The 17485-nt window shown below is 52.4% G+C and overlaps 5 protein-coding genes across 5 annotated transcripts, besides 1 other annotated feature; 3 read left to right on the top strand and 2 right to left on the bottom strand.

The window, feature by feature from the left end:
- Positions 1-227: 227 nt before the first annotated feature.
- BO97DRAFT_463923 (ketoacyl-synt-domain-containing protein) lies at positions 228-7720 on the bottom strand (the record flags this gene model as incomplete). The annotated part of the gene is made up of 2 exons (XM_025699472.1): positions 228-1197; positions 1254-7720. The coding sequence occupies 2 exons, from the start codon at positions 7718-7720 to the stop codon at positions 228-230; spliced, it is 7437 nt and encodes a 2478-aa protein (XP_025546515.1).
- A 561-nt stretch (positions 7721-8281) lies between these two features.
- On the top strand, positions 8282-8977 carry BO97DRAFT_418652 (class I SAM-dependent methyltransferase; the record flags this gene model as incomplete). Its single annotated transcript, XM_025696530.1, has 1 exon — positions 8282-8977. One exon carries the CDS (start codon positions 8282-8284, stop codon positions 8975-8977), a length of 696 nt encoding a protein of 231 aa, XP_025546514.1.
- A 177-nt stretch (positions 8978-9154) lies between these two features.
- BO97DRAFT_356671 (thioesterase domain-containing protein) lies at positions 9155-10046 on the top strand (the record flags this gene model as incomplete). Its single annotated transcript, XM_025692177.1, has 3 exons — positions 9155-9410; positions 9477-9928; positions 9984-10046. The coding sequence occupies 3 exons, from the start codon at positions 9155-9157 to the stop codon at positions 10044-10046; spliced, it is 771 nt and encodes a 256-aa protein (XP_025546513.1).
- A 642-nt stretch (positions 10047-10688) lies between these two features.
- On the top strand, positions 10689-12910 carry BO97DRAFT_463919 (aromatic amino acid ammonia-lyase; the record flags this gene model as incomplete). Its single annotated transcript, XM_025699471.1, has 3 exons — positions 10689-10828; positions 10881-10987; positions 11055-12910. 3 exons carry the CDS (start codon positions 10689-10691, stop codon positions 12908-12910), a joined length of 2103 nt encoding a protein of 700 aa, XP_025546512.1.
- Positions 12911-13973: 1063 nt separating this feature from the next.
- Positions 13974-14419, bottom strand: BO97DRAFT_409078 (uncharacterized protein). Its single transcript, XM_025695987.1, has 3 exons — positions 14268-14419; positions 14155-14219; positions 13974-14102 (listed from the first exon to the last, which is right to left on the bottom strand). Exons 1-3 carry the CDS (start codon positions 14412-14414, stop codon positions 13994-13996), a joined length of 321 nt encoding a protein of 106 aa, XP_025546511.1. The 5' UTR covers positions 14415-14419; the 3' UTR covers positions 13974-13993.
- A 788-nt stretch (positions 14420-15207) lies between these two features.
- Positions 15208-15289: a sequence feature (Protein overlapping with rRNA (BO97DRAFT_356646, RAL07356.1) was converted to a misc_feature.).
- Positions 15290-17485: the final 2196 nt, after the last annotated feature.

Below are 17485 nucleotides of genomic sequence, written 5' to 3'. Positions count from 1 at the left end.
GACCCCAAGCATAGCTGGCAGTGTACTAAGACTACAATTGACATCATAAAAGATCATACACTTCATATTGGACCGTGGTTATGGCTTCCTGGTTCCATTACACCATTGCTCTCTTTGCATCGTGATAAGAGGAATTCACAACAAAATCAACCTTCTGAATAAAAAGAACCTTATATTAATACTTTAACCTCCTACTTCCAACGCATTATTTCGATAGAGCTAGTCTACTAATTAGGTACTTCCATCGGCTTCAACTGAGGTACGAGCATTGGATCCAGCTTCCCCGCGGCCTCCGATGCCAACGCGTCAATCGACGAACCACCCAGCAACTGCAACACTGGAACATCCACCCCAAGTTCCTTCACAAACCAAGTCCGCAGATCGACTGCTGTGAGCGAGTCGACGCCCACCTCCGTCAGCATCATGCTCCCTGGGAGACCCGAGTCACCAGGCAGATGCAGCTTGCGCCGGAGTTTGGTCCGGAAGCCATTCGCAACCACCTCCGCCGCGGACGTTGAGTTATCTACCGTGAGAAGTTGAGTTTTGATAGGCACTTCTTCTTCGCGGGAGCCTTGCTCAGTAACAGCTGACTGGCGGAAATGGTGGATAAAAGGCCAATACTTAGGATTGCGATACCAAAGCACGTTGGGATGCTCTGCTGGGTCCGCCAGGCGATAACCAGCCATGATCTCGGGGTCACGTCCCGAGTCGGGTCGTCCTGCTAAGATCGCCTCTGCGAACAGTTCCAGCAGGTCGCCCTCGGACAGTTCCAGGGGTCCGATAGTATCGGCCAATACGCTCTGCATTCCTGCATCGAGGCCTGCAATGTACCCCACCCCGCGCACCTGTCCCGGGTGGATGATACTCCCGACAGCTCCGCGACGGCGGCGTTGATGAATGAGGCCGGCCATGAACTCGGTTGCAGCTGCGTAGGCTGCCTGGTTGTAATTGCCCCCAACTCCAGCGACGGAGCCCATGAGGATGAAGAAGTCGAGATTATTATCATCGTACATACTCTCGAGATTTCGGCTTCCTTCAATCTTCGGTGCAAACACGCGTAAGACATCGGCCAAAGATAGGTCCTGAAAAGGAGCGTCTCTCAAGACCATAGCTCCGTTCACGACTCCACCTACAGCGGGCAGATTCAGCCTCATGTAAGCGTGTACTTCGCAGACGGAAGTCAGGTCGGTCACATCCCTGGGTGTAGATGAATCAGTAGTGGCCCCGATGGACGAAAAAAACAGGTAGCTTACATATTCAACACTGTCACAGAGGCTCCCAATGACTTCATCTCTGCTAACCACGCAGGGTCAACTCTGGGATTCCGACTAGTAAGGACAAGCGAGCGAGCACCCCGGGTAATCATCCAGTGGCAGACAGATAGACCCAGGTCTCCAGTCAGACCCACCAGGAGATAGGTTTTGTCTGCACTCAAGTTCACCAGCGAAGTGGCCGAGGCAGTGGAGACTGGCAATGCGGGTGATCGCTGCCAGTCGACAATCTGCAGACCGTCACCAGGGGAAACACAGTCCGTAAGCTTGTCCGGTGACAATGTTTCATGAGCTGATGAGCATGTCATACGTCGCTCCGCATACTCATAAGCTTCCTTGAGTCTGTGTTGATCTGGACTATTTGGTGCTTCTAGAAATGAAGATGCACGATAAAAGGAATCTCTCCCGAGATAAGGCAACTGTGGGGGTAGGGCAGCCCGGATTCGAGCAACCACGTCCTCCTTCTCGAACGCAAATGTGGCAAGGGCAGATACTCCTCTGGGCAGGAGACGCGCAATAGCGCGCGACGAGCTCTGAGGAGGAAAAATGAGCATGTCCGAGCCCCCTGCAAGGGTCCGGCGGGTAGTGCTGAAGTGAAGTTTAATGTCCATCGTGGATGCAAAATAGGATAGACAATCCTTCACATCCTTTGGACATTCGTGGATAAGAACATGAGAGCCAGGTGATACGGAGTCCAAAATATGTTGGGCAACGAGAGCAGAGCACATATCCCCTACAAAGGCTGCCTCGCTCCCTTCAGGAAGGCCAGGCGGTACGTCAATGCACCAGGAAGGGGGTGTCGAGGTAAAGGAGGCATTGTTGATTGTGGCAGCCACAATTTGTGCTCTGGTTTGCTCATTGTGTCCGCTCACCAGATGTAGATATCCATCGCCCATCGGAACAGCTGCAAGAGAGGCATGATGCACTCGAATGGGTGTCCAATGCTGCCTAGCCACGTCGCTCTTGTCCGCACAGAATGGTTTGTCTTTAGTGCGAAGCTCGAAGCTCAGGCCTGTCTCATCCTTGCTCTCCAACGAATGAACTCCCACACTAGTCTCTTGCGGAGTAACGGTGTCGCGGCTCGTGAAGCCTCGACTGCTTGTCCACCGCTGGTTCATAGCGCGGCTGGCTCGCATGCGCGGAATCTTCATGATGCCATCCTCCAAGAGAAGCTCCCATTCGGGGTTCTCTGTCGCTTGCGCCAGACTGAAATCACTCTCCATGTTGGTATGAACTAACCGCATGAGGGTAGTCGCGAGAAGGTCAGGTGATAAGTCAGTCGGATCGCGGACGTTGAGATACTGAATCTGTGCGTGGGGCTTTTCGAGCGATAGGGTGCGCAGCAAGCCTTTGCTCATGCGGAGATAAGGCTCTTCATTGACATTCCCCATGGACACCCATAGTAGCTTTCCTGTCACTTCAAGTACTGCCTGTAAGCGGCGTAAACGATCAACGCTTATTCCCTGCAAGCAGGGCGCGTCCAAATCCGACAAAACCAGCACGACGGCCAGAGATGCGTTGGTCGGCAGCATGGAAGTCTCAATACTGGATGCCTGAGTAATGCGAGCGAAGAACGGGCTGAGCGTATGCCGTACAGCAGTAACAAGCTTGTCCGTCGCAGCGGTGGCACCTCCCAAGAGGATAAGATCTCGGTGCTGACCTCGGGCCTGGACCGCGAGGGGGGCTTCTATCTGCTGGATTTGGTCGTCCACCGCGCGCGCAGTGAAGACCGACTGTCCAAACAGCTGACCTTCCTCGAAGGGGGATATTGTCTCAATTCCCGCAAATCCTGTAGCCTTCAAGAGATCGTCCCAGCGTTCGCAAGATAACATAGGCCCGCAGGAGCGATCATCGAGCTCCCCCAACCACCAGCCCTGGAATCCCCCGAATATGAAGTGATAGGCAATCATGTCAGGGTTGGTTGTTTCAAGGATTACAACTCGACCCCCTGGTTTGAGCGTGCGCCGGACATTAGTCATAGTCTGCCCCAGAGATCGAGTGGCATGCAGCACATTACATGCTATGACCAAGTCATACTGATGCTCCGCGAAGCCTTGCTCTGTTGGATCACGCTCGAGGTCCATAACCTTGTACTCAAATCGGTCTTGGTGCGCTGCAAAGGCTTCCTCAGCGTCTTGGAAGAAGGCAGCTGAGATATCGGTGAAGGTATACGAGTGGTAGGCGCGCTTGATGCGCTTCAATACCTGTCGTGTGGCTGACCCCGTCCCGGCGCCGACCTCGAGAATCTTCATGCGTGGATGGCGAAACGCCAGTTGTTCAACCAGGCCTGCGAGGTTACGAGTCAAAACCTGTAAATCGTGAACCTCTTTATAGAACCGTGTGAGGAAGCTATCACGTCGCAGCTCTTCCATAATATCGGCTTCACCACGCAACCAGCCCATCAGGCTTTTGCCTACTATATCGACAGCGCGGACTGCGATACCAGCAGAGCCCAGCTCAGATGAAAGCGTTGAACTCAGGTCGCCTTCCAAATCTTTTGGTGAGTAGTCAGGATGCGTTCCTTCTCGGACCCTGTTCAGCGCGTTATCCATCCAGGCCACGTATTGGGCGCGGTGCCAGTCAAGATTCCTGCGCTCAGCGGGAGTGAGCTGTAGTGCGGCATCGCGGAGATATAAAAGGCTCAGTCTATCTGCAAGATGGCGATCGCTGTGAAGATCCTGCGTGCCCAGTGCAGTGCTCAATGACGCAGTGGGGTTAAGAGGGCCCCATGCCTCTTGTGCAAACATAGGCCAGTCATCGAGAGACAGTTGAGTCAGAGGCTGGATCTGCAGACCCTCTATCTGGACCATACCTCGGCCCTCGCTGTCAAACAGCTCGATATCTCCACTGAGGCCATTTTTCATGGTCTGTGATACGGTCGCTTCGACATCTATATTGCCTTGGGCGGAGCGGCGTACGACGGCTGGATTAAACGTAGTGCGGTTGAGCCGGACCGGAAGGTAGAGTGTTGACAGCTGTGTGTCACCAGGATGAGCAATAGCTGCCATAAAGGCTTGCAGGCCCGTATCGAGCGCGGCTGGGTGCATCAGCAGATCAGAGTCTTGTGTAGCCGGGGGCGCAGGGATGGATCCATGGGCAACACCACGCCGCCGAGAGATATTCTGGAGGCTACGGAAGAGGTCCGAATATCCATATCCAAGCTTATCTAGCTCAGCATAGAAATGTTCGGAATTGACTGCTCGTAGCCCAGAAGTGACTGGGTCATGTGGCGAGAGAAGCATAGATTCCGGTTCCCCAAATGTCACTTCCAAACGGCCAGATGCACAACATGTGAAGGTACCATTAGAGACTTTCTGACACGAAAATGTCGCCATAGACCTGTCTGACTCGAACTTGATTTCGCTCACAATGAAAAGTGTTTCGATTCCGACACTGTCATCTGGGATGGAAATGGCATGCTGGATGACTAGGTCGTGGACGTCTACTAGCATGATCGACCGGTCTTCGGCCATGACATGAGCAGCCTCCAGAGCCATGATCAGAAAGCTAGTCGCAGGCAGCACAATCTGCGATTGGATACGATGACCATGTAGCCATTCAAGGTCCTCCAATCGCATGTAGTTTCGCCAGCGCCATTCACCCTCTCCCCGCTCGGGGCAAATGACCCCAAGCAAAGAATGTCGCGGTTGTTTGCGATGTATCCGAGCGGCTGAAAGTTGGGGAACCGCCCAGTGGGTCTTGCTATGGTCGAAAGAATAGGATGGGAGATCGGAAATATACTGGAGAGTCCGGCTTGGGGAGTGTATTCGGATGAAGGATTGAAAGTCGATAGCTTCGGCACCTAGATATGCCCACATAGAACCAAGACCATTGGCCAAGGATTCGACTCCACTAATACTGCGATGGGAGAGTGACAAATAGGGCAGTTCGGCGTGCTCGGCGACCAGCGACGACAGGGTCTGTAGGGAAGGGCCTTTCAGCGCAGGGTGTGGTCCCACCTCAATGATGGCATCCAGGTCAGGGATGGCTGCTGATGCAGCACTAAGAGCTTGAGAGAATTGCACCGGTCGGAGCATATTCTCGCTCCAGTACTTTGCTTCCAGTGTCGACATCGGCTTTCCATCATATACACTTGAGAACCATTTTGTTTTCACCGTGCCCTGAGACCCGCCCACGTCGCAGGCTTGCATGGCGTCAAGATACGGCCCGGCACAGGGGGCCATATGATGAGAGTGGTAGGCAGTATCGACTTTCAAGCGTCGAGGAGACTGGTCCAGACTGGCAAACAACCATTCTAGCTCGCTGATCAACTCCTCATCACCGGACAGGGTTACACTGGAGGGCGAGTTAGAAGCAGCCACCACCACGCGACCAGAGTATGGCGCCTCGCTGCAGATGGCCTGTGCCTGATCCCAGGATATTCCCACGGCTAACATGCGACCTGTCTGGCCGGGAGACCCTGCATTCTTGGCAGCTAAACCGCGAAGATACGCAACCCGGATAGCATCCACTGCCGTAAGCCACCCTGCGGCATATGCTGCTGCAATCTCGCCGGATGAGTGACCAACAACTGCAGTGAACTCTACCCCAACAGACTTTAAGATATTAACCTGAACTATCTGGAGGGCGGTTCGCAGAGGAAGTGAGATTTCAGCGGTACTGAGACGGGAAGTGGTCTCGGGCTTTGAAAGCTCATCCAGGAGGGTGAAGTTGGGCCGATACTCGGGAGGAAGCGCTTCGAGTGATTCCTGTAGCTCGTGAAACCAGATAGCCGCTTGGGAGCACTTGCAGATAACATCTAACCCCATTTGCGGCCATTGGGCACCTTGTCCAGTAAATACACCCAATATCTTCCTCCGCCGAGGAGCCAGACGACGTGAGGTGATTGTAGGTAATTGCCCAGTTGAGGCATGCTCTTTCAGTGCAGCTTTGAGTTTACTCTTTAGATCAGGAACTGATTCGGCGGTAAATACCACACGATGAGCCAGGACGGATCGCCGGTTGATAAGTGAAGCCGCTAGATTTACCAAGTTGACGTCGGGGTGTTGATCGAGATAATCCATGTATTGTTGCAGCATCGTCCGAAGACAGGAGACAGATGAAGCAGAGAATACGAAAGGCAAGGTGATAGGTCTAGCGTCATCAACCGTACCTACGCTGTTGGAGTCTGAATCGAGACTTTCGAGAATTGCATGGGCATTGGCACCCCCCAGCCCAAACGAATTGACCGATGCCCGACGCGGAGAACCGGGGGCCACAACAGGCCAAGGCTGAGCTTTAAGCGGGACGCGAAGATGATTAAGATATGGAGCAACTCGAGGACTTGGCTTGCTGTGCAGAAGGTTCGGGGGTATTGTTGCGTGCTTCAACGCCAACGATGCTTTGATGACGCCCGCTATCCCGGCGGCGCCCTCCGTGTGGCCGACCACAGATTTGATCGATCCGGCGAACATAATGTCTTCTGGGGCGGTTTGTTCATCGAAGAACGCTCCAGCAATACCAGAGGCTTCTTGAGGATCTCCCGCTGGAGTGCCTGTTCCATGAGCCTCGAAGTACTGGCAACGGTCTTTCGCAAGTAGAGGATTCAAGCCAGCGCGAGCATAGGTAGATCGAATGAGGCTTCGTTGCGCCTCCCCGTTGGGCATGGTCAATGAGTTCGTACGACCATCACATCCGATGCCAGTTGCACGGATGACCGACTCGATGGCATCACCATCCTTCAGTGCTTGGGAGAGGGGCTTAAGCACTACCGCAGCCACCCCTTCACCTCTGGCATACCCATCTGCCCTGTCATCCCACATGTGGCTTCTGCCGCTCGGCGACAGCATCGAAACAGAAGATGAGACAATGGCATCATCGGGAGAGACAATCAGACAACTACCGGTCGCAATAGCCAGCGAACAGTCACCCTTGTGCAAGGACTCTACGGCCAAGTGCAAAGCCGTTAAGCTGGACGAACATGCTGTGTCCGTCACTAAGGAGGGGCCATGAAAGTCAAAGAAATAAGACACTCGTGTGGCAAGCATCGAGGGAGTAGTCCCAGTGAGCATGAATGGCGGCAGGGCGTTAACGTCGGAGCACAGCAGTTTGTAATAGTCCAAGTTCATAGACCCAGCAAAGACGCCAGTGGGCGATCCCTGGAGTCGCTCGATAGGTAGCCCAGCCCTTTCAAGGGCTTCGTAAACTACCTCCAGCAAGAAACGCTGTTGGGGATCCATTGATGCGGCTTCTGGAGGGGATATGTTGAAAAACGACGTATCGAATGCTTGCACATCCTCCTCGAGGAAATAAGCCTCGGGGGCATTGATCGTGCCAGGTCGTGGCTTTCCGCCCTGATAGAAAGCTTCCGCGTTAAATCGGCTAGCTGGCGGCTTGGAGGCAAGATCTCGAGGCTCCTGAAGAAGTTCCCATAGTTTAGATGGAGATGAAGCTCCTCCCGGAAACCGACAGCCAGTGCCAATGATGGCAATCGGCTCCGTGGAAGCCATGAGGACAAGAGAGTAGCAAAATCGCAAAAGAGGTCACGGTTGACGTGAAACCACAGTGCTGACGGGTTGAATAATCTCTGCGTTGGTCTAATGTGAATAATATTGACCATACATGCCTTATAACAAGCGGACGGTCTGCTGTTCCTCAGGTTACATCCCGTGGGTTCAGAACCGTGGAAGCATTTCTGGCTACTTAGGGTTGACCACTCGGTATCTCCGACTCGAGTAATGGGATGCTTTCGTCATTCAAAAAGGGCCCAGACTCTCCTGAAAACGGAATCTCGCTGTCTTATTCATAGCGATAAGGTTGCGGATGGCAGCGGCAACTCAAACTGATTAGCCGCTGTCCCGGAATCCTGGGTCAGGATACATGACATTCACTCGTCGTAGGGTAATGTACACCCCATCATTGCAACCTCGTTATCAAGCTTTTGCCTGGAAAGTCACCTTTGACAAATCTTCCCTGCTGTACGAATGATAAGTAGTCCGTCCACTGACAACGATATCACGGTCGAGAACAACCAATCCTCGACAACAAATCAACCAAACCATTCTCCCATCATGTCTGAAGGCTATGACTGCTATACACGTACGGTGCTTTGGATGTACGACGTCCAAGTTCACTGGTTCAACGACAATTTTGCTTGGCGCTGCCCTCGCTCGGTCCTGCAGGCCTTTTTTGATGCAAACGCAGGCCCTCGCCACATGGACATTGGCCCCGGAACAGGGCTCTTTCTGGCCGATCACCGTGACAAAATGAAGAAAAAGGGCGTGGACTGGCCCGAGCAGCTTGCATTTGTCGATATGAATCCCAATTGTTTGCAAGCTGCCACCGCCCGCGTGGGCGTTCCGGCTCGCACGTCTTGTGTCAAGGCCAATGTCTTCGAGCCATTCACTATTCCCCCATCTAAAGCTATCCCGGCAAGTAACGCCAAGTTCGATTCGATCGCCCTGATGTACGTTCTGCACTGCCTGCCACCTCCATCTCAGCGAAAGGCGCAGATCTTCCAACACCTCAAACAGCACCTGACCCCAAACGGAACCTTATTTGGCGCTACAGTGCTGGGAAAGCGAGCCTCCCACAATTGGGTGGGCCAAGCGACAATCTGGTTCTACAACTGGAACGGCATTTTCGGCAACTTGGAGGATGATGCCGACGATTTCGTCAAGGCCTTGAAGGAAGAATTCGACGTGGTCGAGGCCAATGTTGTGGGGGTGGTGCTTCTGTTTCGGGCGACAGGACCCAAGGTCAAATGAATCATGGGGACGTATAATGCACTTTAGTTTGGGGAATCGTCAGAGATATTGAATCTCGCTAGAGGCCTTCCTTGAGGTTGGGACGACAAACTCGTGTATACATCATAGCTTAAAATGGTATAAGTTTGCCGTAAAGAGAAGCCTATTGCCTAGATCAGAACAGCAACCGATTTCACCATGGAGCAAAATCCCTGCGCAGTCCAGTCTGGGCCTTCCGAAAGCGAATCTACCACCCCTATAATCCTCTTCCACGACGCAGGCGGCACCATCATTCCGTACTTCAGCCTCGGCGACCTGCATCGCCCGGTCTACGGCATTAGCAATCCGCGCTTCGAGCAAGGCGGGAAGTGGGAACATGGACTGCGTCAGATGGGCGTCGTCTATACTCATCTGGTTCGATCCGTGCTCAGATCAGGACCACTTATTCTCGGAGGTGGGTGAATCCTTGCACGCGTGGGCACATTTTGGCGCGAAAGGTCTAGAAACTCATCGGATTCAGGGTGGTCTTTGGGTGGCTGTCTCGCGCTGGAAGTGGCATCGAGACTGATGCAATTGCCTCAGTATATCGTGCATGGTGTCGTGCTCATCGACAGTGTCTTCCCCACTCAAGCTGTCACTGACCATTATCCGCGCACTTTGGCCGATGTTACCGAGCGATTTCAGCTGCCCGATCAATTGTCTGGCGCGCACCGAGCCCAGGCCCAGCAGTGTATCCTGCATGCACATGAGATGCACCGGGAGTGGAAGCCCCCACTGTTCGCGTCCGGCCCTCCTCGAACCGTTCTACTGCGGGCCATTGACTCGATGCCGGAGGATACGTCGGGGACTCCAAATGCCCTCGACATTGTGAGAGACTGCAAGCATCTGGGCTGGAACGAGTACTGCACAAGCTTCCTGGTCGCTTGTCACGACATACCTGGCAATCATTTCACAATTTTTGAAGAGCCTAATGTCCGATTCCAGCGTTCCTCTGGTATTGCGAATATATGACTAATCGAGGTAGCAGTGCCAACAAATGACTCGTGGAATCCGAGAAGCTTGTACTCACTTAGAGAGTTACCATGACTGAACTCAATTTTCGGCAATGATGCAACTCCGATCCACGACAACACATCAACGACTAAACCATATTCTTAACTTATCTTGCGTGAACAACCAAGGGAGCGTGGTCTCTGGTTGATGTCTGGCTGTTAGGTTTCATGTCAAATAGTGCAGGCTCCAATCAAGGATAAAGACTCTATAGTTCATGCAATATGTCACTATGCATCCATAGATCGGAATGAGGACCCGTTTCCGGCCAAAACCCGTGTCCTAAGTATAGAATATAGACAGGCTCGGGGAGCAGGCGATTCAGCGGAACGACCCGAATTTCTGCTTCCGTGCAATTCCAATTCGCCGGAAAACATATCCTATCATCCTTTTATTGTTATCTCCTAGCTTTTAAGGTTAAGTCGTCGGGTCGGCCTCGGCCAGGCCACCGCTACCGCTGCGGATTTCTTCTCCCGTCGATTGTCTTAACCTTTTTTATGACTCGGCTCGCGCTGTTACATCATGCAGCGAGCACGGCACATCTATGAGTAATGCATCCCCGAGAAATGACGCGGTTTCCGCTGTTAGACGGTCTGGGAAACATGAGTGGTCATAAAATGGGACCGTGGGCGTGGATCATGCTCGTGGCCGTGAACCGTGTCGGCATCCCGAAACACGCAATATGCTCGACAAGATCATTGAGGAAAGCCATTTGGAGGCGACCCGCACTCACTGGGCCGGTCTTGGGCAGGCTGTGCAGGGTGGAGAGGTTGAGATTGATGGCTGTCAATTGACTATCGGCGAGTTGGTGGCTGTATCGAAGTATGTTGACTCTCGATTGAAATGATGCCATCGAGACTGATGATGGAAATAGACACGGTTGCCCAGTTCATCTCACCGACCGGCCCGAGACAATCGACGCCATCAATGATAGTGTAGCGGCTTTGGCAGAGTGCATTCGCGAAGGGTACCACATCTATGGTGAGCTGAGAGCCGAATGGCAAGTGAGATAGAACGCATCGAGACTGATCGATTTGCGCTTCACCAGGAGTCAACACCGGATTCGGGGGCAGTGCAGACTCTCGCACCGGTCATATGGTCACCTTACAAAGCGCACTCTTGCAGCTCCTTCAAAGCGGTATTCTCACAACCGCTGACACTAGCACCGACCGCTCTGGGTCAAACTTGCTAGGGCTGGAGCATCACTCGATGCCTCCAGAATGGGTCAAGGCCACAATGCTTGTCCGTAGTAATACGGTCGCGAGGGGTCATTCCGCAGTCTCCGTGTCTGCCATCAACTCTATTATACGACTGCTGCGTGAGGAAATCACACCGGTCGTCCCCTTACGCGGGACAATTTCCGCCTCTGGGGATCTGATGCCCCTCGCTTACGTGGTGGGCGCCGTTGAAGGTAGCCCTGACGTCTTCGTGCAGGTAGGAGGAAGAGAACATCAAGAAATCATCACTGCACAAAAGGCGTTGAAGAGTATTGGAACGGATGCACTAACACTCGGACCGAAAGAAGCACTTGGGCTGGTCAATGGCACGGCTGCGTCCAGCGCGCTTGCGGGTCTTGTGCTGTACGAGGCGCATCAGCTGGCTTTGCTCGCTCAAGCCGTTACTGGTCTGACAGTCGAAGCCCTGCAAGGGAACGCGGACAGCTTCCACCCTTTCATCGCCGAGGTTCGCCCACAGGGAGGCCAGATCGAAGCGGCGAAAAACATTCTCGCGTTTTTGCGAGGGTCGCAGCTGACTCAAACCGGCGGTAAAACGCACGAGGGCCTGGCACAGGACCGATACTCTCTGCGCACAGCGAGCCAATGGATTGGGCCCCAACTGGAGGATCTGCTTCTGGCAGATCGGCAGGTTGCCATTGAACTCAATTCCACGTCCGATAATCCTCTGATCGATACAGCGGCCAAGACATTCTATTCTGGCGGCAACTTCCAAGCCACATCGGTGACCTCAGCAATGGAAAAGACTCGGCTCGCGTTGCAGATGCTGGGTAAGCTGCTGTTCGTGCAGTCTAGCGAGACCATCGATCCCAGCCTGAACAACGGGCTGCCAACCAATCTCGTCGCCGACGACCCTAGCCTCTCGTTCACGATGAAAGGGGTAGACATTAACATGGCGGCCTACATGTCCGAGCTGGCATACCTGGCGAACCCGGTCAGCTCTCACGTGCAGACGGCAGAAATGCACAACCAGGCCGTAAACTCCCTCGCCTTTCTGTCAGCGCGCTACACAATGCAAGCTGTCGACGTGGTGTCCATGATGGGCGCCTGCTCACTATATGTGGCCTGCCAAGCCTTGGACTTGCGAGTCCTGCAGCTCCAGTTCTTCCAAGACCTGCGACCTTTCATCCACCGCACCACCAAAGATGCGTTTGGGTCGGTCCTTGAGCCGCAAGAGATTGACCGACTGTCCTCACACTTGCTGGACAAGGTCCGCAACTCCTGGACTTCGACCTCGCGCATGGATCTGTGCCAGCGCTGCCAACGGGTTGTCGAGATGACGCTGCCTTTTCTGTTCACGGAGCTGTCGACTCAGATCCCGTCGGTCCGTCAGAGCCATGGCCTGATTGACGGGATCACAGACTGGCAGACGGAGACCTCGATGCAGATAGAGGTCCTGTACCGCGAGACGCTTGCCCGTTCTTTCATTTCCCAGGCCACCGTAGACTATCTTGGGGCCGGATCGAAGGCAATGTACATAGCCATCCGTCGAGACGTCGGGGTTCCCTTCCATCAAGGATTTGCTGAACACCCTCTATTAGGTCTCGATGGAAAGCCTGAGCTGTTGAATGGGCGAGCTAAGAGGACGATTGGGGGCTGGATCTCGATGATTTATGAGGCTTTGCGAGGCGGGAAGTTAACCGAGGCATTGCTGAAATCTTTCGATTAGGGGTAAGGGGCTTTGCGTAGAGGAATGCCCTGAACGACCCTGGCAAAAGCGTTGTTCGAGTTTCGGCTTATTCTCCTTCGCAGCCACACAGGTATAAATCGCCTTCAATGTGTCTAGTGCCGGTAATAATAGGGAGTACTACAAAAGCAAGTCGAGCATGTCCTGGAGTCCACGTTCAAGTAGTCCACAGGGTCATTTTCAGTTCTTGCGAACATAAGCCAAGTCAATAGCTCAGGGCATCAACCCTATGAAGGTTGCCAGAGGAAGAAACTGATAGTCTCACTCGAAGAATCATAAGCGTACAGTCGATGTGCTCCTTCTTCACTCGCGGGTTACTTCATTAGTTCGGCTTTCGATGAACAGGAGGCGCAACATCCGGGGACTTCGCTGGCGGTGCCATCGGACCAGCGAGAGCCGCCGAAGTCGCTCCTCAACAATCCGTATCATCCGGCCAACAGTGGGTCTCTCGTTTCGCTGTTGATGGGCGGACATGTTCTGGTTCCAGAGATTGATCAAAGGCTGTCATCTGCTTCTTCCGAGAGAGGACAACGCGGTCTCTGTAGAGGCCGTGGCCACCGTCCTGCTGCTCAAAACTCTCACCAGGGTAACATTGAGCATCAGATACAGAAAGAGGTTGTATGGAAATGTTTTGTACCTGGCAGTAGTGAGTCTTTCGGGAGAAGAAAAGGTTTGTCAGGCTTTTAGGCAGCTGGAGGATATGGTCGGGTTCACTGGTTTGTCTTGAAGACTAGTTGCTAATGTCCCGATTCGCTTTCATATCGCGCAATGGATTGAGCTCTTTATTTGAAGTTCTCTGATCTCTGATAAACGCATCCTTACTCTGAATCCTGCCTTTTATTTCGTACTTCATGTCCACTCGCGTTAGGAGGGCGTGCTTGTAGGAATTAGAAGGGAATCATGCACGTGCCAATGGGCAGGGTTCGTTCAACATAATATGTTAAAATTGATTAATTGGCTCACAAACACACTGAAGTAAACAAACATGAAATCCAAAAGAAGAAGAGGAAAAAAGAATGCCCATCGTGTCGGAGGAATTAATGATGCCCCTTCCACATGATGAGCTTACGGGCCGGGAGGGCCTCCGGGGCCTCCCCCACCACCGCAGCAGTCGCAACAGTCGCAGCAGCAGTCGCAGCATGAGAAGCACTCGAAACAGCTGACACCAGCACAACTACTTTTATCAGTGGGACCTCATAGCGTATCACCAAGAGTCAAATACTCACAGTCCACAGCAGACGTCTTCTCCCTCACCACCACCTCGCAGTTGAAGCATGGGCTCGCCAATACGCTGATTATGTTAGCCAATCTTTCAGTCCGGAAGTAAAGACCCTCTTACTGGTTGTTCAGTGACAACGCTCTGACCTGGAGGGACACCCATTCTACGCGGCTCTTGCATTTCGAGGCTTCCGGGGTTCCAGGTGCTCTCCGCAACAGGTGCCTCACGAGTAGGCCGCAGCCAGGCAAACGGATTGGAGTTGAACATGATGGGTACGTACTGAGATATGATGCTGGAGAGAGAAATGCGACCCAGAGGAAGAAACGACAGGCTAAATATAAGCATTGGGTAGAACAGCTTGGCTTCGGCCAATGGGTCCATAGGGCTGTAAGGCTGGCCAGGCTTCGGCGCTGATTGGCGGACGCTTCGCTTCCCCCACCTCAAACCCATCCATGCATGATATCATGGCGCCCATTTTCCGGTTCCTGGCTCTGATATCATGCCATTTGGTCATTTTACCTGTCTGGTCAGCCTGTTGGAAGTATACTCGCCCTGAGAGATGACGCGACAGCTGAGGAAAAGTCGCTGCCTACGAGAATTTATGGTCTCAGTTGAGTTTGGAGCGAACCTATAGAAGCACCCGCCATAGTAGACACGGATGACAGCTACCTCGAACATTACTGACTCGATAATAGTCCTTTTGCGATCTCGAATGTTCTTATAGTAAGTAACTGCCTTGGGAAGTCAAAAGATCAGAAAAAATGTGGTTAGTCAGCGGCAGAGGTGGTGCCTCAGACATTATTAACTCTCCTTCCAATCCTCTTTTTCTGTCTTCTTTGACCCAGTAAACCGAGGCAGTGCCCTCCATTCCCATCTGGCCTGCGCTATTTCCAAGGCCTATAGCAATCATGATCTCCTACACACCGCGAGGTCGATTGCATTCAAAAAGCTGGCGCAGCCTGAATTGCCCCTCAGGGTGTTCGCAAAGCAGGGTTGGGCAGATCTCTGGATCTATCATTCAGTCTTCACAAGCAAAATAACCATATGTCACACTACAAGCATGATTCTGTCACATACGACCACAGGGTGTGGAAAACAGGGCTTCCCGTCCGCTCAGCCGTACTTAAGCCACACGCCGGGAGGTTAGTAGTTGGGTGGGTGACCACCAGCGAATCCCTTCTGTTGTATGTTTTTTGCTCTGCCTAAGTTTCCCTTGGGTAGAAAGAAAGTCCCAAGCAGAAGAGAGCTGGGAATCCAGCATGGTCAAGCGCACTTTGAAGTATGGAAAGCTGCAGGTCGGTCCTGCCGCGGTGCGAAGAGCTTGACATGCGCCGAGCACCCCGACAGATACTAGGGCGCAGGCATTCTCTTTTGTCATGTCATCGGCGCAACTGCCTTACTTCCCTTCCCAACTTCACCATCTTTCCTTTGAACACTCAATTGTGCAGGGAATAGAACAGTCCAGATCCTAAGCTGGCCCTTTCGCGAACTTTGTGCCTATGTGGCAATACCGCCGGCAGCCGTGCCTATTACCACACACTCTCTATGATTGGTCTGTGTAGCCTTCCGCACACAGGAAAGCCCGGCATTCTTTGTCAATACAACTCACTCACCTACACTACATCTTCGTATCCCACGACTTCCTTGCTTGGGACAGGGAATAGCTCAGTCGATAAATACATCGGTCCGCGAGGATTTATTCTGAAATTGAGCACAGAATGTTTCTGCAACCCCTCCTACAAACGAATCATTTTGACCGACAGATGATATATATACTCCCATCAGCTGAGTAGGATTGCTTATGCTTTCAATGAAAAGAAAAGAAAAAATAAAATATAACAGAACAAAACAAGCTTAAGAGGTAAAAAAATAAATCTTGGCTTTTGCCTGCTGTATAGAGTCCCTACCCAGAAAGACACCGTGCAGTCGCTATCTCGTTGTCCGTAGACCGCAGTTGAAATCAGACAGCGACCAGGTTTCGCCTGGATCAAGACTTCAAGCTTCCATTTCCGATTCATCATCCCACCAGGAAAGAGGTATCCGCAGAGTCAGGATACGGTGCATGGCGTCCAGGGTCTGGAGGACCATCGGATCATCAAGATCGTATATCGTCTCGCGTATCGTCACCCACGCCTTGTGCCCCCAGCTGTACTGCCGGAGCTCGATCTGGTCGCCATTGATCACGGCTCCGAAGATCCATGGCCGGGTCTCTGGGCCCACGGCGTTCTTGGGCTTTCCCGCATACAGGCGGAAGGCCTCATTGAGTCTCTCCCAGGTAGGAAGATCATTGTCATCACCTTGGATGGCGACAAAAGGAGCGTAGTTCCGCCCTGGATGAGTGACGGTGTACACGCTATACGCGTTCAAGTCGCCGAATTCAGCCCGTATCTTAGAGATATAGAAGTCATTCTCTGGAGGAAAGTTAGCTCGGATTTTGTCCTCAAAGGAGTCCATGGTCGCGGCTGTTAGTTGCGACTTTGAAATATAGAGCATTATGATACTTCGAAGATCGGGAGAGCTTGGAAGGTTATTTATAACCTTCTTACAGTGCAGCCTTCTCCTGATTAGAGTTTGGATTCATTTTCATGCTTTATATTATGCTTCACATTTCTTTATTATTAATGTCCTACCGGTTCATTATCAAGGATATAATAGCGAGAAAGAATCCATTATCTAGCATATAAAATTAGTGCGAAGAACAAAGAGGATACCGAAGGTAGTCATACTCTAGAACAAGAGGCCGAGAGTGTAATTTGTAAGCTGCTCATCATCCGGGTCATCGCAATCATGCCAAAGATCCTTGAGGCATCCCAAAGCCGTAGACACTGAAGGCAACCATTCTCAGGCTAAATATACAGCTATTCCCGGATTAAGTTCATTGTCTACACCTGCACACCGATAGTCAGAGATGGCGATTGCATAACTAGATTCTAGAGACCGCTTGGTAGTAGGTAGCCCGGGCATTCCTGCCGACTGATGGGGTAACGAGACTCGTCTATTCCAATGCATGAGCCTGGCGCCTCTATCAGAAAGATCTTGTGGAGGCGTATTAGGATCAAGCAGGCTGTGTAAAGCTGTACCAGGCGATGGAGGGAATGCACAAGGCTAGGAGACAGTACAGGCCTTGCTTGCATGGTTCAAGGTTTAATGGGAAAATAGGATTTCAACTGGAGAAATTGCCACTCTGCAAAATATGAAGTCTTTGAATATTGTTCAAAGCACATACGACCATAGGGTGTGGATAACAGGGCTTCCCGTCCGCTCAGCCGTACTTAAGCCACACGCCGGGAGGTTAGTAGTTGGGTGGGTGACCACCAGCGAATCCCTTCTGTTGTATG

This window comes from Aspergillus homomorphus (genome assembly GCF_003184865.1).
Source record: "Aspergillus homomorphus CBS 101889 unplaced genomic scaffold BO97scaffold_68, whole genome shotgun sequence".
Taxonomy (NCBI): Eukaryota; Fungi; Ascomycota; class Eurotiomycetes; order Eurotiales; family Aspergillaceae; genus Aspergillus; species Aspergillus homomorphus.
This window is presented reverse-complemented; position numbering and strand designations above follow the sequence as displayed.

Excerpts from the sequence above, each read along its gene's own strand:
- BO97DRAFT_409078 (XM_025695987.1), bottom strand. The coding sequence starts at position 14,414 with ATGTTCAACTCCAATCCGTTTGCCTGGCTGCGGCCTACTCGTGAGGCA. Across the intron at positions 14,220-14,267 it reads GCGTTGTCACTGAACAACCA|CGTATTGGCGAGCCCATGCT; the intron begins GTAAGAGGGTCT and ends TAACATAATCAG. Across the intron at positions 14,103-14,154 it reads GAAGACGTCTGCTGTGGACT|TTGTGCTGGTGTCAGCTGTT; the intron begins GTGAGTATTTGA and ends TGATAAAAGTAG.